Source organism: Natrix helvetica (assembly GCF_964273705.1).
Source record: "Natrix helvetica genome assembly, chromosome: 12".
Taxonomy (NCBI): Eukaryota; Metazoa; Chordata; class Lepidosauria; order Squamata; family Natricidae; genus Natrix; species Natrix helvetica.
The window spans coordinates 3,206,733-3,229,489 of record NC_138556.1 but is presented as its reverse complement, the minus strand read 5'-3'; the positions used below and the strand labels follow the sequence as shown (position 1 = coordinate 3,229,489).

The window sequence follows — 22,757 nt, the reverse complement described above, 5'->3', positions numbered from 1 at the left end:
TTGTCCTGTGCGCTGTGCATCTAAACTCCCTGCAGAAAAGTAATGGACGTCTTGCTCCCCTCCTTTCAGTCACTGGAAGTGCTAATAACTGGTCTTCCCCAGGCCTCGTAATGGTATGTGGGAATGGCCTTGGAGGCGGGAGGAAGAGCTGCAGGCGAGAGAGTGGTTGGATAAGAGGCCGCAGAGGCTCTATAAGCAACATGGGCATGGCAAACAGCTCAGAAAGGACCCTCCCTAATTTCCTGGGTGTAAAGGGGAGGGGAGGAGAGATATACATTGAGACTGGTAAGATTCTGTTAATGTAATCTCAGTGTAAAGTAGAACTACTTCTTGGGGGTATGTTTCTTGACTGGCCCGTCTTGCAGAGCTGACTTCAATCTTGCAATTCGTGAAGGAAATCGGTGGGTAGCGGGACAACGGGCCTGCAACTTCTTTTTTTGCTGTCTGTGCACACAGAATTATTTGGACAACTTCTGGCCCGATTTAAAAGCCGCTCAAGAGCTTTTGGATTCCATCCTCCAGTCGCGGCGTGAACGGGAAAGCGAAAGCCATGAAAACAGTGGGAAGGAATATCCTGAGCATCTCCCTACAGAGACCCTGGAAGCTGGGATCAAATCAGGACACTACATCCAGGTGAGGCTTGCAATGCACGCACGGAAAGCGGAAAGATCAGAGAGGAAATTATCAGTATTTCTGACCTCAAAGTAGCTCGACAACAGAGCCTCTTCAGTGTGAGTGTTAAGGCCCAGCCTCTCCCCCTCCTCATTTGAGAAAGTAAAGACTCTTGAAACTTAGCATTTCAAAAGGAACCTTTTGTTGAACAGGAGTGATAGCAGGGCGAAATCAAAGCAGGCTCTGAGGGTCCTCAGGCCATGCAGTTAGAATAAAAGGAATTAGAAACCCCTCCCAACAGCCCAGTCTGGATTCAGCCAATCCGCAGGTCTGAAGAGAAAGCACCAGGCTAAAGCATTATAAATCAATGGTTACAGGATGCAGGATACATAGGAGAGAGAGCAATAAAGTATAAAAGTATACAAAGTTTACATTTTACTTTACACTAAAGATGCACAATGCATCAGGGGAGCCTCTTCCCCTGAAGAATGGCAGATTCACGGATCTGACAATGAGCTTACTTTAAACCTCCAAGCATCTTCCTTTTAAATTTGTAGACCAGATCAGGCAATCTGGCCAAGTGGGTCGATTTTGCTAAGAGTCCGCTGTAAATAACAAAAGAGGCAGGCCTGTACAGAATAATAAGCCACGAGCTATGCTCTTATAATAGTTCTATGCAGGGTTTTTTTTTTTTTCTGGAAATAATGGTGAAAATGTTAGAGGGTCGGAGATACGTCAAAACGGGTATGGGAAATTCCTGAAAATAGCAGCCCTTCCTATGTGTTCCATCTCTCTTGCTCTTTTCCCTCAATAATATAAAATGGTTATTGTCTCTGTAGGTAAAATAAAAGGGCCCAGAATCTTGCAGCTATGTCTATGCTGGCCTTTGTAGAATTACGGAATTGGTAGGGAAAAAAGCCCAAAATCCACAAAACGAAAATCTGGAGTGTTTAGCAGCAATTTATTTTAGATAAATTAAAAATGGCCTGACAAGTAGTAATGCAAATTAGCCGTTTATGACTCTGAGAATGACATAGTGAAGCGTCTGTAATAAACGGAGCACAGCTGGCCAGATAAAATAAATAACATGGCTTGGCTGATGGCGTTTGCCACAAGCGAGTCTTCATAGAACGGGGGGAAGCTAATAGAAAAGAGGCCAGTTAGACTGATTAAGCCGCAAGATGGGTATAATATCTGCAGCATGAGCCAGTGAGTCCCAAGGGTGTGTTTTTTTTCAAGAGACAACTGGACTTGTCCAGTCAGAGCTGAAGAAGCTTCCTGGATGAGAAGCGAAACGTCTTCAAAAGGAAAAAACAAGAAAGTCCAGTTGCCTCTTGAAAAAAGCCCCTTTGGGACAACCGGGACTTGGATGGCTGAGAATCTCCATAGACCAGGGGTGTCCAAACTTGGAAACTTTAAGACTTGTGGACTTCAACTCCCATGGCTGGCTGGGGAATTCTGGGAGTTGAAGTCCACAAGTCTTAAAGTTCCCAAGTTTGGACACCCCTGCCATAGGCAGAGCCCATGTGGTTCGCTGCTTAAGGGGTTGAATTAAGAGCAGCAGAGGCTCAGGTTCAAATCTTGTCCCGCCATGAAAACTCATTGACTTTTAGTGTCAGTCGGTGTCTCATCCAGGCTGCCTCTCCGGGTTGAAGTTGTAGGGAAAATTAAAGGTACAGGTTGCCTCGACTTACAACCGTTCATTTAGTGACCATTTGAAGTTGCAACAGGATTGGAGGAAAAAGTGACTTCTGACCATTTTTCACGTGATCAAAATTCAGACATTTGGCAACTGGCGTGTGCTTAGGACACGTGATCCCCTTTGGCGACCTTCTCATGAGCAAAGTCAATGGGGAAGAAGCCAGATTCACTTAACAACCATCTTACTAACTTCAGGGATTCACTTAACAGCTGTGGAAAGAAAGGTCGTAAAATGGTGCAAAGCTCACTTAACAAATGCTTCCCTTAACGACAGCAACATTGGGCTCAATTGCAGTTGTAAGTCGAAGACTATTTGTATTGCATTCACCTAGATCAGAATTTCCCAACCTTGGAAACTTTTCAAACCTGTAGGTTTCAATTCCCAGAATCCCCCAGCCGGCTTCCCACAAGCACGTTTAATGGGGAAAGCTGGGTTTGCTTAACAACTTATGTGATTCGCTTAACAACTGCAGTGATACACTTAGCAACCATGTCAAAAAGGTCATAAAATCAGATGCAACTGACCCAGCAACTGCCTTGCTTAGCAGTTGAAATCCTGGTCCCGGAGGACTACCTATATTAAAAATACTTGAGTAAGGAATCATCCCCTCCTTGCGTTCCTCATCCTTTCTCATCAACTTTGCTTTGCTGCATGTGACTTTATTTTTAAAGTACTTATTATCTCGTGCACGAATACAAATGGGCATTTTAGGATACCTAAACCATTCGGCTGGTAAAAATTCTCAGCATTCCTCCAGGCAGCACTTAAAAGAATGTCAGCCAGCAAATCAAACAAAGAATATCCAGGACAAACAAAAATAAATATGGGCTGCCATTCATTTCCATCCTGTGGATGGCTCTCTTTGGTAATTTGAATCCTGAAGCAATCTTTATACTAGGTATTTCCAAAGCCCTTCACGGTTCAATTCTTTGCTTATCTTAAACCACGACTGAGGATTTTAGCTCACTTCCTAATACTCTGATACCACAGAGATGCTCTTATCAATATAATTGAGAAAAACCTCCCTTTACAGTATATAATCAGGGAACTGAAATAAACCAAGGCTTCGCCATGCATGATTCTGAAACTGCTCCACAATTTAAAAAATATTTTAAAAAAAACACCGATGCAATCAATCCTAAGTTACATTAACAGACGGATAGAATCAAGATCACGTGAAGTGTTAATACCACTTTATAAGGCCTTGGTAAGGCCACACTTGGAATACGGCATCCAGTTTTGGTCGCCACGGTGTAAAAAAGATGTGGAGACTCTAGAAAGAGTGCAGAGAAGAGCAACAAAGATGATTAGGGGACTGGAGACTAAAACATAGGAAGAACGGTTGCAGGAACTGGGTGTGTCTAGTTTAATAGAAAGAAGGACTAGGGGAGACATGATAGCAGTCTTCCAATATCTCAGGGGTTGCCAGAAAGAAGAGGGAGTCAAACTATTCTCCAAGGCACCTGAGAGTAGAACAAGAAGCAATGGGTGGAAGCTAATCAAGGACAGAAGCAATTTAGAACTGAGGGGAAACTTCCTGACAGTTAGAACAACCAACCAGTGGAACAACTTGCCTCCAGAGGTTGTGGGTGCTCCATCACTGGAGGCTTTCAAGAAGAGATTGGATAGCCATTTTAATGGGATGGTATATGGCCGTGATGGAGAACCTATGGCACACGTGCCCAAAATGGCGCATGGAGCCATGTCACCTGGTACGCACGGCATTGCCTGTTCCTCTTCCGCGATGATCAGCCGGCTTTAGTGCATGCGGCAGTGCCAAAAACTGGAAGAGCTGGTCTTCTGTTTTCCAGCGTGAGCATGTACACCGGCCAGCTGATTGACGCATGCGCAGCAGTAACCAAAAGATTTGCTGGCCGGCGCACATGCACGCACCCCAAACCAGAAGTTCATTTTTGGGAGCAGGCATGCCTCCTGGGCAGCTCCTCTCCCTGGTTGCGGCCCAGATGAGAGCACACTCAAAATGCTTCCTTTTCGGGACTCGGTGCTGCGTGTGCTTGCTCAACATCCCTTTTGGGCACCCATTGCCGAAAAGGTTCGCCATGACTGGTATATGGTCTCTTGCCATGAACAAGGGGTTGGACTAGAAAACCTCCGAGGTTCCTTCCAACTCTGTGATTTCATTGTTCTTTTTTGTAGGGGGTCTTGAATGTGAATAAGCACAGAGCCCAAGTAGAGGCATTCATGCGATTTCAAGGCGCTAGCAACAAGGAAAAAGGTGAGGACGAATTCAGCATCCTCCGTTTGGCTCGCAGGCCAAGTCTGGTTTTGCCTTCCTATGCAATGTACACTTGAGGCAATTTAAATTAATTTAAAATTCAATTCAGTTCAATATTATTAATTTATATCTCGGTCCCTGCCTGAAAGAAAGCCTGGCTGAATGGGTGGGATCTGCTTTTGAGAATGCTGTTTCTACATTTTTGGGGCCTTTGCCCCTGTGGTGGGTTCAGTTGAACCTCAGGGTCATTTGGGGGATGGGTTCCCCAAAGCTATTGAGGATACTTGGAACAGGAATGGATTGGATTTGGGTAACAATTCGCAAGATAAATATCCTGCAATGTTGGGCAGTTTTTTTTTTAATGACAAGCCATATCTTAACAGTTATGTGAAAATGAGGCCTTTTTTTGCATATTTGATTTTTTAAAATAATATCGTTCCACTTTAATTAATTATTCGTTATTGAATGGATCATCTCTCTTATCCATGAATATCCTTAATTAACAAACTGAATCAGATTGAAAATCTCCTCTCTCTTTTTTTCCTCTCCTCTCTAACGCTGGAGATCCTCGTTCTCTTGATCCGTATTTTCCTTTCTTGGTACCCAGATCTCAAGACAGATGTTCTCATTTACGGCACAAAAGCCCGGAATAGGGCGATCCATGGGGATGTGGTGGCCGTGGAATTATTGCCTCAGAAGGAGTGGAAAAGGCGGACAGCTGCCCTCGGAGAGAATGAGGGCGAAGAGAAAACCCCTGGGGAGGTTTATGGTGAACCCATGCCCACCGGTACGTGTCCAAGAAGAAACCAGTCTCGTATTTGGATCAGCTCCCAGCCCAATTTATACTTCTGTTTTATTATCAGGTGTAAGGCAGGTCTTTGGGGAGAGGATATTGGGGGGGTGTAAGACTGGGATGGGTTCTGATATGGTGCTTAATTGAGTGCATTCTGAAAGAGCAATCAGGAAGATTAGGGGTCTGGAGGCTAAAACATACAAAGAACGGTTACCAGGAACTGGGCATGGCTAGTCTAGGGAAGAGAAGGACCAGGGGAGACAGGATAGCATCTTCCAATATTTGAGGGGCTGCCACAGAGAGGAGGGGGTCAAACTATTTTCAAAGGCACAAGAAGCAATGGATGGAAACTGACCAAGGAGAGATTCAACTTGGAAATAAGGGAAACTTTTCTGACAGTGAGAACAATCAACCAACGGAACAGAAATTGCCACCAGAAGTTGTGGGAGCTTCATCCCTGGAAGCTTTCAAGAAGAGACTGGACTGCCATCTGTTAGAAATGGTGTAGGGTCTCCTGCTTTTTTTGGGGGGGGGGTTGGGGGTTGGACTAGATGACCTACAGGGTCCCTTCCAACTCTGTTAATCTGATCATTGGCCTTGATTGCCCTTCCAGGCAAAGTGGTGGGCATCCTACAGAAGAACTGGCGTGAGTACGTGGTCACTTTCCCATCCAGGGAAGAGAATCAGTTGCACAGCAAAAACGCCCAGAAGGTTCTTGTGACCCCGTGGGATTACAGGATCCCCAAAATCCGAATAAGCACTCAGCAGGCCGAGGCCTTGCAGGTGAGCGGCTGTTTGGCCTTCAACGTTCCCTCAGAGTCCATCTGTGTGTGTGTGAGAGAGAGAGAGAGAAGATATTTTCTGTTCTTCTGACACCTCTGATGTGGTTTCGCGCCAGGATTTCCGGGTTGTCGTGTGTATAGATTCTTGGGACTCCACCTCGCTGTACCCCAACGGACACTTTGTGCGGGTTGTAGGCCGGATAGGCGACCTCGAAGGAGAAATACAAACAATTCTGGTGGAGAATACCGTTTCGGTTAGTCCTTTCTCTGAGGCACAGGTAAGCTTTTGTTGTTCTTGTTGTTCTTTGGTTAAATTAAATTAAATTCGATTAGATTAGAGTAAGGGTGAATGTTCCCCTCGCACATATGTGCTAGTCGTTCCCGACTCTAGGGGGCAGTGCTCATCTCCGTTTCAAAGCCGAAGAACCAGTGCTGTCCTAAGACGAGACATGGTCATTTTAAATTAAAAAATTAAATTAAATTAAAAAATTAAATTAAATTAAAAAATTAAATTAAATTAAAAAATTAAATTAAATTAAAAAATTAAATTAAATTTAAAAATTAAATTAAATTTAAAAATTAAATTAAATTTAAAAATTAAATTAAATTTAAAAATTAAATTAAATTTAAAAATTAAATTAAATTTAAAAATTAAATTAAATTTAAAAATTAAATTAAATTTAAAAATTAAATTAAATTTAAAAATTAAATTAAATTTAAAAATTAAATTAAATTTAAAAATTAAATTAAATTTAAAAATTAAATTAAATTTAAAAATTAAATTAAATTTAAAAATTAAAGGGGAGGTCCTGCTGAAATTGAAAGTGCAACTTGCTGTTTGCTCCAGGAGGCAAATTGCTTGGAGGCAGAGGCAGATTTTTTTTCTTGTGCTAATCAGGCTGTTTACTGTTTGCTGCAAGGAGGTAAGTCAATAACTATAAATGCCTATAGAATGTTTATTATTGTTCTAGACAACTTAATAAAATGAAGAAGCTTTTTAAAATAAATGCTTGATCTGAAGAGGCCCAGAGGCTATTGTATCTTCTTTTAAATAGCAGAGAATAACGTATACTTCCAGAAACCCACATCAATTTTAACAGCATCTGTACAAGTATAGTCTGAAATGGAACACTACGAACAGTGTATATTGTCTCTGCTGTTTGCTGCAAGGAGGCAAATTGCTGGGAGACAGAAGCAGATTTTTTCCCCTTTTTTTCCTCCCCAAAAGCTAGGTGCGTCTTATACTTCAAAGCATCTTATACTCCAAAAAATATGGTAAATCATAACATTACTTCAAGGCTTCGTAGACCCTCTGTGACATTGTGTCCTGCCAGGGGTCCATGGACCACAGGTGGAGAATCCCTGAGCTCCATTATACCAGTGTTCAGTTTATAACGCAGCGTTCTCCTTGTCCCACTCTTGGTTCCTGTAGATGTGTGAGATGCCCACTCTCATCCAGGAGAAGCCATGGCAAGTAAGTGCAGAGGAGCAGCAGAAACGCCTTGATCTGAGAGAGACCCATTTGGTCTTCAGCATTGACCCGAAAGGCTGCGAAGATGTGGACGATGCCCTCTCCATCAGGCTCCTTCCCAACGGCAACCTGGAACTGGGCGTCCACATTGCTGATGTAACTCATTTTGTGGCAGCCAATTCTTACACCGATATGGAGGCCAAAGCAAGGTAGGCCTTTTTCGGTTTAACAACAAGGGAAATCTGCCAAGTGTCAGGGTTCCAAACAGAATCCAAAATTAAATCAGAGTCCGGGGCAAAGTATTGCTCAAAGTTCCAATTTATTAAGAGAGTCATGTTGGCACATCTGGGAAAACCTGAATCTGAAAGCTTCCCTGTTTTCCCCACCCAGTTGAAAGTTCCAGATCTTGCCCCCCCCCCACACACACACACATACAAGTCCATCACATAGTCCAATCTCCCACTGCCATGCTGGCGGTTCCACCCATCCAGTTCCACTCAGGTGCAGAGGTGCAAAGACAAAGGATGACCTTGGCTTTCTAGAAAGGAGTTTTATTTTGACAACATCACATTCTACTCCTTACTATTCCCCCTCCCAATTCCCCACTAATGAAACAGCATAGTAGAATAGAATATTAGTGTGGCAGGCCAAAGATCCCAAAAGGAACCGGCTGCAGGCCTGACACCAAGAGTAACTGAAGAAACTACTGCTAGTCCTCGACCTACAACAGTTCTATTGTGGCCTGTTGGCCGCTGTCCCCTCCAGCAGCCGAATCGGAGGAGGAGGCATGGGTGTCAGAGCCAGCATCCAGGTAACCTGAGAGCTCCGAGGGGAAAGAGGAAAGGGAGCTGTCAGAGAGAGAGAGAGAGAGAGGCAGAGGCAGAACCTGGGCCGTCCATCAGCCCTCAGTCACACACCCCAGGTCTAGAGGTGGCTAATGAGGAAGAGGAGGAACAGCTGGGTTCAATGCCTGATGTGTGGATGCGTAGAAGGCAGAGGAGAGGAGAGCAGTGGAAATCTAGGGGCCGGTTCTTGGGATGGAAGAGCCACTGCTGCTAGCAAAGCCTCACCCGAGCTCTGGGGATAAAAGGCAGAGGGTGGAGATGAATAGAAGTGCCACTGATAGACTGCACTTCCAAATCCTGTCTGAAAATTATCAAAATTCTTCTTGGAATCTGCAGCGCCTTCTGAGCATGTATGAGTGTGTGTGTGTGTGTGTGCTGCTGGAAGAAAGTGAGTGCACCTTCCAGGACTTCCTCTGGAAGTGTGGGAAGAGAAAAAGAGAGACTCCTGGTGTGTTGGGCTAGTTCAGGGGGAAAGAGATTAAGCGTCACTTTCCACAGGACTCTGAGACTTTGTCGCTTGCTGTGAGAGGGTGGCAGCGGCTGGCACTCCTAATAAAGGGGGCGTTTCATTAACTACAAAGGGCTTATCATGTTTGGGAACTGGGCAGTGGTGAAATTCAATTTTTTTTTACTACCGGTTCTGTGGGTGTGGCTTGGTGGGCGTGGCAGGGGAAGGATACTGCAAAATCTCCATTCCCACTTCACTCTGGGGCCAGCCAGAGGTGGCATTTGCTGGTTCTCCAGACTACTCAAAATTTCCGCTACTGGTTCTCCAGAACCTGTCAGAACCTGCTGGGTTTCACTCCTGGAACTAGGTCAGAACAAGTTCATTTAATGAATGTGTGTGCCTTTGAGTCACTCTTGTCTCCTGAACAGGTCCTTACAGGGTTTTTTTGGGCAAGATTTTGAGAATGGTTTGCCATTGGCTGCTTCCTAGGGAAGCAGAGAGAGAGAGTGACTGGCCCAAAGTCACCCAGCTGGCTTTTGGGCACCAGAAAAGGCTACAACTCAGGGTGTGCTGGTATCTGGCCCAAGGCCTTAGCCACAACACCAGAACGACTCTCAACAAAGATTAACATGTTATCATTAATCCAAATGCCACATGAAACCTACACCTCTTGTCTAGATAAAATTATTTCCGTAATTAAAAGCCTGAACACATCCAAATATGTTACCAAGCAAGCTGTCCAGGAGTCAAGACTGACTCAAAAGCTTAAAAAGATCATGGTGCTATAAGGTGTATCTAATCTTTTTTAAAGCTTCAAAATGTGCAGTGAGAAAATGATACTATATTTGGGTTTGCGGAAATACCATCCCAAGAAAACGTAAACTGAGATTTGAAAGAGACACCTATAACAATAGAAAAAGAAAGGGAGAGAGGAGGAGAGGAGCAAGAAAGAGGAGGGAAGGAAGGAAGAGGTAAGGAGAGGAGGGTGGAAGGGAGAGAAAGAGAAGGAGAGAGGGTAGGAAGGGGAAGAGGAAGAATAGGAGTAGGGGAGAGGTAAGGGAAGAAGGAGGAAGGGGAAAGAGAGGAGGAAGAAAGAAAGTAGAGAAGGGAGGGAGGGAGAAACAAAGAGAAAATAAGGTGATGTTAAAACAGGCGGAAGGGATGGTAAATAAAGCAACCCAAATTGTATATTATCAACTTTTAAATGGAGTGAGAGAAAAACCACTGAGTACTTTTGCTTTGCTCCCGATTTCTTAGGGCTACTACTTACTACTTAGCTGACCGTCGTTATGACATGTTGCCTGCCGTCTTGAGTGCCAATTTATGCTCTCTTCTTGGGAACGTGGACAGGTGAGTTTTAAGCCTTACTAGCTCCTTGTGTTGGAGAAGTTAAGCTAAGCTCCCCCCCTCCCTCCCCCCTTTAGTACACCTTTTCACCAACACTAACTCTGGTAGGAACTATGATTCTAAATATAAAGACTTGCCGCCTTTTAATGAAGAAAATGCAAGCTGCCTTTTCTTGCCAAGTGCATGACTGGGCTCTCCCACTGCAGTAAACAAATGGTTTTCCAGTATGAAAAAACTGTACTTGGTTGGAGTCATCCTTCATATGAGGTCCAAGCCTATTAGCTTTGCTACTACTGACAAAAAGCACGAGAGGCATACGAGCTCTGTCTTCATTATAAGATTACAGAAGTAAGCACGTTCAAAATTCCATCCTTCCACCAAAGTAGAGCCTGGAAGTGTGAAGTGATTGCTTTAAATGACATAGAATACTTGTAAACTTTTTTTCTGTGTTGTTGTTATTATTGTACAAAACATTGGGCCAACCCTGAAGCTGACCTGACCGAGGCCCTTTTGAGGCTTCAGCGTTGCAACATTGGAGCTGAGAGATAGGGAGGGGGGAATAGAGATAGCTGGGGTTTTGTAGCCAAAAACAAAATACCGTATTTTTTCGGAGTTTAAGATGCACCAAGATTTTGAAGAGGCAATTTTTTAAAAGTAGATAGGTAGATAGAGGGAGAGAGAGGGAGAGAAAGAGAGAGAAATACAGTAGGTAGGTGGGAGAGAGAGAGAGAAATAGAGATAGAGAAATACAATAGGTAGGAAGAGAGAGAGAGTAGGTAGGTTGGTAGGTAGAGGGATAGAGAGAGAGAAAAAAGAGAGAGAAATACAGTAGATAGGGAGAGAGAGAGTAGGTAGGTAGGTACATAGGTAGGTAGAGAGAGGGAGAAAGAGAGAGAAACACAGTAGATAGGGAGAGAGAGTAGGTAGATAGATAGATAGATAGATAGATAGATAGATAGATAGATAGATAGATAGATAGATAGATAGATAGATAGATAGTTAGAGGATAGAGAGAGAGAGAGAAACACAGTAGATAGTTAGGGAGAGAGAGAGAGAGTAGGTAGGTACATAGGTAGATAGAGGGGGAGAGAGAGAGAAATACAGTAGATAGGGAGAGAGGGAGAGAGAGTAGGTAGGTAGATAGTTAGAGGGATAGAGAGAGAGAGAGAGAAATACAATAGGTAAGTAGGGAGAGAGAGAGAGTAGGTAGGTAGATGTTTCCAGGTGTATTTATCCATGTGCTGGAGAAGGAAATAGCTGACAATCTGCAGCACCTAAGACTTTGTTTCTGCTGGCACAGCACTTGATCAATCTAATTCTCATCAATCAGTTAAAGAGCTTTCCAAAAGGGAGGGAAAAAAAGTTTTTTTTCACTCTGCAAACCTTCCAAAAATGGCCTGTTTTTTGTGGAAATGGGCCCGTTTTTTTTCCAGAACAAAAAGGCATGAATAGCCTTGGGGGAACTTGCAGTGTTCCTGGGTGTGTGTGTGGGGGGAAAACGAGCAAACAACAGCCCTTTTTTGTCAAAAAAATTGCATGCATAGCCTTATGGAGGCTTATAGAGTGCTGCTGGGGGCTGGGGGGGGGGGGCAAAAAACGGCCCCAGCCTCCAGGAGCTCTCTGAAAGCCTCCATAAGGCTATGCACAGCCATTTTGGTGAAGGGGCGGGGTTTCGGGAGGCAAAAAAGGCCGTATTCAGTGTATAAAACGCACCCAGATTTTCAGCCTCTTTTTTGAGGGAAAAGGGTGCATCTTATACTCCGAAAAATACGGTACTTCCTCCTGGGAACCAAGGACATTCTCACACCTGGTCAGAGAGAGAGGAGGAGTGATGTTACCAGGCAACTGGATGGCACCTTGATTGGACCCTATGACTGATTATTTGGGGAAGGGGAAAAACTTTTAGTTTTAATTAGGTGAAAGAGTTGGGGTTATTCTTCTGAAAGAGAAGAACCTGAGCAACTCCATTTTTGCACTTTATACACTTTACAGAACAGAAGATGAAAACTGTGGGAACATTCAGAGCCGGTTTTCACCAGCCTGTGTCAATATGATATAGCCAGGAAAACTGTTCTTTGAGGAATGTATCTGCCTGGGAGTTCTTTTGTGCTGTGGGTGTATTCCTTGGAGCCCTGACACATTGCTTGTGGGTGCCTTCACTGGGGTTGGTTTGAATATTTGTTTTCAGGTATGCCGTGAGCGTCATCTGGGAGCTGGACAAGGCCTCTTACGAAATAAAGAGAGTCTGGTACAAGAGGACCATCATTCGCTCTTCTTACAAACTCTTTTACGAGGCCGCCCAGGCTTTGCTAGAGGGAGACCTGGCTGTTGCCGCCGAAATCCCGGAGCTCAAAGCCATGGGGGAAAATACACGGCGACAGAAGTTGGGTGAACTGATGTGGGCCATCGGGAAGTTAACCGACGTTGCCCGCCATCTCCGAGCCAAACGCAGCAGCTACGGAGCCCTGGAGCTGGAAGGGGTGGAAATCAGGGTTCAGCTGGATGACAAGAAGAACATCGATGACCTTATCCCCCGCCAGCCGCTGGAAGTCCACGAGACGATCGCCGAGTGCATGATCCTGGCAAACCACTGGGTGGCCAGGAGGATTTGGGAGGTGTTCCCCTACCAGGCGCTGCTTCGTCAGCACCCGCCGCCCCGGCAGGAGTTTTTTTCTGAGGTCCGAGAATGTGCAAGTGCAAAAGGCTTTTCGATTGACACACGGTAAGTGGGTGTATTATTTATTTAGTGCATGGCAGGGCTGTCAAACTCGCAGCCCACGGGCTGAATGCATCATGTGCCCTGGCCATGATCTTAATTGTATCTCTCTGTTAATGCAACTTAGCATTGCATTGGCTTGTTTGGATGCCACGGCAGACTGTTGACTTTATTATACCAAGGGTGAAATCCAGTAGGTTCTGACAGGTTCTGAAATTTTGAGTAGTTTGGAGAACCGGCAAATGCCCCTCTTGCTGGCCCCAGAGTGGGGTGGGAATGGGGATTTTGCAATATCCTTCCCCCTGGAGTGGGGAGGGAATGAAGATTTTGCAGGATCCTTTCCCTGCCACGCTCACCAGGCCACACCCACCAAGCCATGCCACCAAGCCACACCCACAGAATCGGTAGTAAAAAAAAATTGTATTATACTTATCAGCTTGAAAACTCTATAGGGCAGGGGTCGGCAACGATGGCCCCTTTACAACCTATGGACTTTAACTCCAGCTGGCTCAGGAATTCTGGGAGTTGAAGTCCACAGGTCGTAAAGGGACCGTCGTTGCCCACTCCTGTTATGTGGCGTTGAGCGATTAAGAGAAGTAACGGTAGTTCTTTCGCTGACAGGTCTAACAAGGCATTAGCTGATTCTCTGGACAGAGCGGTGGATCCTTCTGACCCCCTGGTAAACCAGCTGCTGAGGTCTATGGTCACTCAAGCCATGTCAAACGCGGTCTATTTTTCAACTGGATCATGTCCCGAGGAAGACTTCTTCCATTACGGTATTTGCTGCCCCTTGGGCGCCGTGTCTCGTTTCTTTCTTCCGCCCCTGGCCTTGTGGACTTTGGGCTTTTTTCTTGTCTTTTCCACCTTAGGTCTTGCGCTAGATAAATACACCCACTTCACATCACCCATTAGGAGGTACGCAGATATAATTGTCCACAGACTCTTGTTAGCGGCCACCTCAGGAGAAGAGGGAGTCGATGCGAAAGGCGGCTTGCTTGGCAATAAAGAACTTGAAGAGCTGTGCAGACATATCAACCACAGGAACCGGGTAAGGCTACAGACCAGTTTCCTTTTATCCACGCTTCATCCAGGTGCAAGGTTTTTGAATTCAGCTCAGAATCTGATAATTCCAATAAAACTCCGAACACGAGGCTACCGATAATCAGTTTTTATTTTCTGCAGAAAGCAAGAAGACTTGAGGGCATTTTTGTCTCCCACCTTAACAGAGCAGGCAGAGAGAGAAAACAGGCGCACGCTGTAGGTTTCAGAAATCCGTCAAGCAGTGGTGTCAAAAATGTCTGCCTGCCTTCGCAGAGTTTATTTGGCTTTTGTACAGTTTTAACAAGCAAAGCACAGAGCAACAATATATTGTTTTGGTTTAGTCCCCCATTTTTTCCCTAGTGAATCCAGAATGCTATTCAGGCCAAGGTTGAATCTCACATAACTCCCTGATACGGCCCGTCTCTACTTGGTGAGATAGTAGGCTAAAAGATAACAGGCTACTCGAGATCACAGCTGTAATGCGTATGTCTGTGCGTAACCTTTCCTTTATTCCAACATCTGGTTCTGCTAATTAGGTGAGCTTGTAGGTATCCAAGATAACCAGCTACTGAGATCATGGTAGCTTCCTACGCATGTAAGGCTACCTCTCATTCCTTCAGCATGCCTCACCGTCATGGGAAAAAAAACTTTTTGTCAAACTTTTTGTAGTCTTACACAGCTTGCATAGATCATCATAGTGTTAGAAACATTATTTCATGTTATGCAAACCTCATGAATTTTGGTTGTAGCTCCACCCTTGTGGACTAAATAGGACAATGGTTCTTGAACCCCAAAGGAAAGCCAAGGTCTGGTTTCAATGTGGATGATCACACAGAAGGCCCACCTTAGTCAATAGTTCTTCAAGTGTGGTTCCTGGGGATAGAGAACAATCCTCTCTCATGTGCCAAGTGCCAAGTGCCGAATGACAGCAGGATCCAGAATACGACAGTGCTTCCAAACTCACAATAAAAGAGAATATTCGTTGCTCAGGGTTGAAACGAGCGGTCCTCTGATGCTCTCTTGAGCTTGCTTATTTTCTTGTAGGCATTTCATCACCCAAACAGCACTGATGATGTTACCTAGTTTGGGTAATGAAACACCTGCAAGAAAACAGCCGAAGATCAGAGACCACCAGGGACCACCACCCCCTTCCAAAGGGCATCATGATGGTAGCTGTATCCCCTTGAGAAGATGCTGACGATGCCATGGAAGCTGCCACAATCAAGGGTGCAGGTGGCTTTAGGACGGTTTGGCTGTGCAGCCATTCAGTTGGGCTTTTGCACAGATGCAAAATCCACAGGTATGAACCGGAGAAGGGTATGCATTGGTGTTGACTACTACTGAATGCCTGGACAAGTTCTGGCAGATTTCTTAGCTAATAGTCCCGAGTCCCCTTGGGGAGAGGGAGCGGTTGACAAATCCAATAAATAAAATAAATAAATAAATAAATATTTTTGGAAGAGGGACGCGGTGACTCGGGCTAAGGCGTTAAGCTTGTCGATCAGAAAGGTCAGCAGTTCGGCGGTTCGAATCCCTAGCGCTGTGTAACAGTGTGAGCTCCTGTTACTTGTCCCAGCTTCTGCCACTTTAGCAGTTTGAAAGAACATTAAAAAATGCAAGTAGAAAAATAGGGACCACCTTTGGTGGGAAGGTAACAGCGTTCCGTGTGTCTTTGGTGTTTAGTCATGCCGGCCACATGACCATGGAGACGTCTTCGGGCAGCGCTGGCTCTTCGGCTTTGGAATGGAGATGAGCACTGCCCCCTAGAGGCGGGAACGAGTAGCACATATGTGTGAGGGGAACCTTTACCTTTATTTTTGAAAGAGATTTGCCCTCTAGGACTCAGAGAGCAGTGGCCCAAAGTCACCCTAGCTGGCTTCATGCCCAAGAGAGAACTAGAACTCATGGTCTCCCAGTTTCTAGCCTGCTGCTTTAACCAGAACACCAAAGTGGCTCTCTAATCCCGGTTTTTCTTTTAAATAGCCACAGTGGATTTTCTGTTTCAAGGGTGCTGGTTAGCTAGTTACAACAGAGCAGACCAGCAGTTCAGATCCTGCTGGCAAAGGGACAAGGGCCAAAGAAATGGCAGCAGCATTAGAGGTCCCGGATTTGACAATATCTGAGACCCTAAAACATTTTGAGAGCAAAGTCTGTGGCTAATTGCAATTGCTTTCTTCGGAAAGGCGGCCCAGAACGTTCAGAAGGAGTCCACGGGGCTCTTCCAGTGCATGTTCTTCAACGACAAGAGTCCTGCGCGGGAGGAGCAGCGCTCAACGGACGGAGTGATCTATTCCATCCGAACCAACGGCGTGCTCGTCTTTGTGCCAAGGTGAGGAGGCACCCGGGAGAGAGGTGAGGAAAGGCTGCAAGAGAGGTGAGGAAAGGCAAGGCACTGGAAGCAAGGGCGGAATTTCAAGATAGAAGTTGTTCTGAATTTGTCCCAGTGAAAAAGGGGTAGAAACGTTTTGTCAAGGGAGAGTCAACCGACGAGAAACAGCTACACCTAGAAACTTGGGGAAAGGCTCCTTGGAGATCCCACAATCAGCTAGCAAAGTTTTTTTGCAGGCAGTGGCTGGTAAGAGTTTTCCGAGAAGGATCTCTGCCAAACAGATGCCGTGGTTTAGACCTCAATTCATGTAACGGCATGTGAGAATGACCTTGGGAGATGGGAGGAGGAAGAAACGCAGCTTAGACAACAACATGCAAAAAGTATCTCAGTCCACGGAAGGAAAAGAGGCCTGGGAAGTGTCTCAGAAGGGAACCCCCTGGTTCTCTGGAAAGTAAAAGTAAGGAGAGAAGGGCTTCCAGACTTCAAGATTCTGAGATAGATAGATAGCTAGACAGACAGATGATAGATAGATGATAGATAGATAGATAGATAGATAGATAGATAGATATAGATAGATGATAGATGATAGATAGATATAGATAGATATATAGATATATAGATAGATAGATAGATAGATAGATAGATAGATAGATAGATAGATAGATAGATAGATAGATAGATAGATAGAGATAGATAGATAGATAGATAGATAGATAGATAGATGATAGAGAGAGAGAGATAGATGGATGAGATAGATTAATAGATAGATATAGATAGATAGATAGATAGATAGATAGATAGATAGATAGATAGATAGATAGATAGATAGATGATAGAGAGAGAGAGATAGATGGATGAGATAGATTAATAGATAGATATAGATAGATAGATAGATAGATAGATAGATAGATAGATAGATAGATAGATAGATAGATAGATAGATAAATAGATGATGATAGATAGATAGATAGATAGATGATAGATAGATGATAGATAGATAAATAGATAGATAGATAGATGATAGATAGATGATAGATAGATAGATAGATAGATAGATAGATAGATAGATAGATAGATAGATAGATAAAAACATGTATGTACATGTGTGTGTTCCAGCATAACTCTGGAACGCCTCAAGCGATTTCAACCAAACTTGGTACACAGATGACTTACCCTTTGGAGAAAGATATTTGGGGAAGGGGGGGCAAGACACCCCTAACACCCTTCGGGGGGGGGGTGTTCTGTTACAATACAGCCTGTTGTGCCTTAAAATGGCTTCTACTGTGCAGGGCAGTGGAGTTGCCATGGTAACGGCTTCACAGTACTCCACAAGGGGGCTCCCTCTGGTGAGGGGGGAAATCCAACATTAGAAATTACATTTGGTCATTTTCCCTCTGTAAATAAATACCCGAGCAACACCGGCTAGTCTTACAATAAAGATACTTTTAGTTCTCATGTCTACGAAGATTCTCAATCATCCAGGTCATGTTTGTCCCAAAAGTTCTTTTCCAAAAGGCGACTAGACTTGGGTGTTTGATTTCCCTTGAAAACGTTTCAGTTCTCATCCAAGAAATGAAGACTGAAGACTGTTTCTTGAATGAGAAGTGAAACTTTTTCAAGGAAAAAGCCAAGCCCAGTTGCCTTTTTGGAAAAGCACCTTTAGTACTCATGGTTTATTCTTCTTGTCTGGACCTTCCCCAAAGGGCTGACATCGCATCTGCCTCTAGAGTAGGTGCTCCGCAGTGGTTCCTTTGAGCATGCTCTGAGTCTCTGATACAGAGTGCATTTTCCTCCCCCAAATAAGGTATCTAGCACAGGATCTTCATGATGCCAATCCAGAGGACTCTTTTCTCCAGCAGCTACTGGGTTCCTTTAACTCAGGGGTGTCAAACCTGATTTCATTGAGGGCCACATCCGGGTTGTTTTTGACCTTAGGGGGCTGGGGTGGGCATAGCCAGCTTGACATCACTCGTGTTGGGGCGCCTATGGTGGCCCAAGTGCTCTGCCAGTGAAAACAGGCTCCTGAGCTTCGTTTTCAGCTGCGATGGGCTCCTGCAACTCTCTGCCAGTGAAAATGGGCTCCTGAGCTTCGTTTCCGGCTGCGATGGGCTCCTGCAACCCTCTGCCAGTGAAAATGGGCTGCTGAGCTCCGTTTTCAGCTGCGATGAGCTCCTGCAGCCCTCTGCCAGAGAAAATGGGCTCCCGAGCTCCGTTTTCGGCTGCGATGGGCTCCTGCTACTCTCTGCCAGCGAAAATGGAGCTCGGGTGGGCTGCATGCCTGAGCTCCATTTTTGGCTGCCGCGGCCTCCTAAAACCCTCTGCCCGTGAAAACGGAGCTTGGGAGGGCCGCATGCCTAAGCTCCGTTTTCACTAGCAGAGGGTTGCGGGAGGCCGTGGCAGCCAAAAACGGAGCTTGCAAGCCTGGTTTCACTGGCAGAGGCACCGCAGGGCGTGATCTAAACACCCTGCAGGCCTTGAGTTTGACACCCCTGCTTTAACTTGTGGCCAATGACTCTTCTATTTGATGCATCAGCTTCCTGGCCATTAAATATAAAGTTATGAAGGATCTTACTGAAGTATCAAGCACGCCCTTTCTCTTACAGGTATGGCATTAAAGGAGCTGCCTACCTGAGGAGCAAGGAAGGGCTGGTCCTCTCGTGTCCAACCGATGGGGACTATGAATGGCAACCTGGATCTTTGCAGCGCTTCCCCAGCAAAATTATCACCACTCCCACTGTCGGAAAGCCTGTGACTTTGAATCTCTTTGATCACGTGACAGTAAGTGATGCATCTTTATGACAGGGTCCCCAACCGGCAACAGTCCGCCGCCCATCAGGAACCGGGCTGTGCAAGCGAGCGAGGCCCCATTTGCACATGTGCAGGATCTAGGCAGCGCATGAAACCACACCTCTCCCTGGTCTGTGGGAAAAACCTCCCTCCACAGAAACTGCTCCCTGGTGCTCAAAAGCTTGGGGGCCACTGCTTTACTACACACATCATTAAGTTATGCTAGTGTGCTCGCTATTTGATGACAGACTGCCTGGAACAGTAGTGGGGGGAGGGAAATGTAATGGGAAAACAGGGGAAACAGAAAGTGTATGCTGTATCTCCTCGAGATGCTGCTTCAAGGCCATCCAGCATAACAGCTGCATATCAAACTCTCTCTGTATTGTCCGTTAAGAAAACATCTTGCTTGAACCTCATTGGTTGCCCAGGAGTGGGTAATGGGAGGTAGATAAGGGATGGGAAGAAGTTGAAATAAGGGATTTTGGCGTGCAATTTTCGATTCTGGCTTTGCATGATTGCAATAAGCTTGATTTCTAATAAAACTATACCTTTCTCAGCAAAATGGGAGTCAAGGATCGTTTCTATTTAGGGGTTTAAGCCGTGGCAGGTCTGACAAAGAGACTTACTCCCGAGTTGTTTTTACCCAGGTGAAAATCTCCGTGCAGACGTCTCGCTGCCATGCAGACAGGATCCAACTTCAGATCACAAGCTGCAAACCATACCAGACTTCGGAAACGGAGCCGTCTCAGACGCCCCAAATGTCTAGAACAGACTTGGTAAGGGAAGTCACGAAGACGGCGGAGGAAACGCAACTTGCACAGAATCTGGCCAAAGCAAACCAGGCAAAGGAAGGATTTGACGAAGAGTATCGGCAAACCCAGTGCAGGAGGAGTTTGTATCACCTGCTAGAAGAAATCAAGGATTTGTCTCTCTTGGATGTATCTGCAGACCGTGGAGCCTGAGGCCTCCTTTCGCACGGCTTCTGTGCCAACCCCTCTCTTCTTGTTTCCTTGTGTTTTTTTTTTAAAGTTGTAAATTTATTATTACAATGTTATGTAAAAAATTGGAGATTCTATTTTAAGCTTGCATTCTTAAATCCATTTACAGCCATTATTGGTCATGGAAGATATGCTTTGTCTTTTATAAATTAAATACAGAGAAATATAAATAGCTCTTAAGCACCTCAGGGAGTTAAGTGATGATGTAGCAGCTTAGTTCTTTAAAATACTCCTGCTTGGTAATTTTGACTGTGGAGAAACCTACATGAAGTGAGCTGCTTCAAAATATTTTAATGGGTAGTGTAGCGTTTCTCAACTTCGGCAATTTTTAAGATCATGGATGGCAACTCCCAGAATTCCCTAGCCAGCATACTGACTCAGGAATTCTGGGAATCAAGAATCTACACATTTTAAAAATTGCTGGGGCTGAGAAACACTGAGCTACTGTTAAGTTATTTTTAGTTGTTTTGACATGCAGACACTTGGATATACAGTATTTAAATCAGGGGTTTCCAACTCTGGCAACTTTAAGACTTGTGGACTTCAACTCCCAGAATTCCTCAGCAGCTTTTCTGGGAGTTGAAGTCTACAAGTCTTAAAATTGCCAGGGTTGGAGACCCCTGATTTAAATGACAGGAAATAGTCAGATGTAACTAAGAACAAATTTAGTTCAGTATTTTTTTATTTAAAAAAGGTTGTTTATAAGCAGTGTTTGCTTAGTGTTTGAAGTCTACAGGAAGCAAAACCAAATTATTTTTGATGTTCAAATATGCTATTTTCTTATGCTGAAAGTTGAATTTTCAAGGTTTCTTTGTAGGAATCCTAATTTCTCTATAAAAGCACAAAAACACCTGGATTTGCACAATATAATTACAAATGGTTAACCTAATGTTCTGGATCTGTAATGGACCATGTACTAACCTCATAGGTTCTCTAAATACACTAAAGTGCTGGTGACTGGTTTGTGCCTCAATCTTAGTTGCTATTTATAGTACCATGTCCTTCTTATTGAGGGTGGAACCCCCACGCTTATCGTTCACACCTGGTCTTTTCCCCTGTAGCACAAGCACTCCTCAAGTGAGTTCACACCAGCTTGGCATAATATGTGAAGCAAGCTTTTATTTCTTAGCAAACGTCAGTGAATTGCCAGGCTTAAGATTTAATTCATATGAATTTGTGGAAGCAAAACAAATGTCTTCTCCTTCCCCAACTACGATCAAAGCTGGCAGGCATCACTTTCAGTGGAAGGGCCAAAGATTTCACCACCTTGTCTGCACTTAAGTTTAAGTTTTATTTGATTTATAGACCGCCCCCTCTCCCCGAAGGGACTCGGGGCGGTGTACAGACATCTCATTAAAAAACCGTATACAAAAATAAATACCCTTAAATTCCCATAAAATCGAATTAAACAATAGGCTGTACAAAGTGATAAAAATTAAAAACAACCTAAAACCCACCCCTAAAAATTTAAAATACAGACTTAGCAGCCAAGGGGGGTGTCCACATTGTACAGTTCTTTGAAGTGGTTTTGGAAAATAAAAATGATTCTTCTTTAACCTGCTTTTGTACAATGTGTGCTCACACTCCCAAACCTGTCCAGACTTAGAAGCCAAATACAAGTGGGCTTGTTTCTTACCTGATTAGAGACTTCCAGGGAATTTCTAGTTTGTAACTTACAGTGAGAAGCAAAACATCCTGAAATTCTAGAGGACGGTGTTGATAAGAACTTTGAGTTGCCACCAAAAAAAAGCATATATGTGTTCATCGGGATTCGAGTCTTGACCCACAGGTGTATTTTCTTTCCCCACATCAGGTATGTAGGATACTTTAAATCCAGTCTCTGGATATAAGTTGGAGCCAGTTTGGGTCTGACGTTAAGGTGTCAGACGGGAAACCGGGAGACTGTGAGTTCCGTTTTGAGCATAATAGCTGGGTAATCACTTTTTCTCAGACCCACGAAGGAGACAGTGGCAAAGCATTAAGTATTAGTTGTGACCTGCATGAAATGGAATACTGCAGCCAATTTTGGTTCCCATACTACAAAAAAGATGTTGAGACTGGAAAAAGTTCAGAGAAGAGCAAATAAGATGATCAAAGGCCTCTAGACTAAAACATATGAAGAACGGCTGCAGGATTTGGGTTTGGCTAGTCTAAAGGAAAGAAGAATTAGGGGCGTATTGTGTAATGGTAGCAATATTCCAGTATTTGAGGGGCTGCCACAAAGAAGAGGGGGTCAAATTATTCTCCAAGTACCAGAGGATAGGACAAGAAACAAAAGGATGGAAACTAGTCAAGGAGAGAAGCAACCTGGAATTAAGGAGATACTTCCTAACAGTGAGGACAATTAACCAGTGGAACAGTTTGCCACCAGAAGTCACTGGGTATTTTTAAGAAAAGACTAGACCAGGGGTGTCAAACCCACGTCATCACAGCTCATAACGCATCCAGTCCATAGGCTGGCAGTTTGACAGCCCTGGACTAGACAGTCACTTATCTGAAATGGTATAGGTCCTCCTGCTTGAGAAGGGGGCTGGACTAGAAGACCTCCAAAGTCTCTTCCAGCTCTCTTTTCCATTCATCTCTTGCTTCTTTTAGTAAACAAAGATTTTAGTTCACTATTTCTGCATATCTTTCAGTCCATGCCTTTAAA

General features: G+C 44.4%; 1 protein-coding gene across 5 annotated transcripts in view; it reads left to right on the top strand.

Moving 5' to 3' along the window:
* Positions 1 to 22,695, top strand: part of DIS3L (DIS3 like exosome 3'-5' exoribonuclease) — a 43,701-nt gene extending 21,006 nt beyond the window's left edge. For 4 of the 5 annotated variants that reach the window (XM_081965208.1, XM_081965206.1, XM_081965207.1 and 1 more), the window contains exons 5-17: positions 457 to 633; positions 4,472 to 4,550; positions 5,158 to 5,337; positions 5,957 to 6,126; positions 6,242 to 6,403; positions 7,558 to 7,805; positions 10,147 to 10,239; positions 12,425 to 12,958; positions 13,574 to 13,728; positions 13,822 to 14,000; positions 16,177 to 16,322; positions 18,926 to 19,100; positions 19,757 to 22,695. In XM_081965208.1, coding sequence (XP_081821334.1) covers positions 457 to 633; positions 4,472 to 4,550; positions 5,158 to 5,337; positions 5,957 to 6,126; positions 6,242 to 6,403; positions 7,558 to 7,805; positions 10,147 to 10,239; positions 12,425 to 12,958; positions 13,574 to 13,728; positions 13,822 to 14,000; positions 16,177 to 16,322; positions 18,926 to 19,100; positions 19,757 to 20,071 — 2,613 coding nt within the window. In that variant the 3' untranslated portion in view covers positions 20,072 to 22,695. The remainder of the gene's footprint in view (positions 1 to 456; positions 634 to 4,471; positions 4,551 to 5,157; positions 5,338 to 5,956; positions 6,127 to 6,241; positions 6,404 to 7,557; positions 7,806 to 10,146; positions 10,240 to 12,424; positions 12,959 to 13,573; positions 13,729 to 13,821; positions 14,001 to 16,176; positions 16,323 to 18,925; positions 19,101 to 19,756) is intronic. The other variant, XR_014176394.1, reaches the window with a different exon arrangement.
* The last annotated feature ends 62 nt before the right edge of the window (positions 22,696 to 22,757 follow it).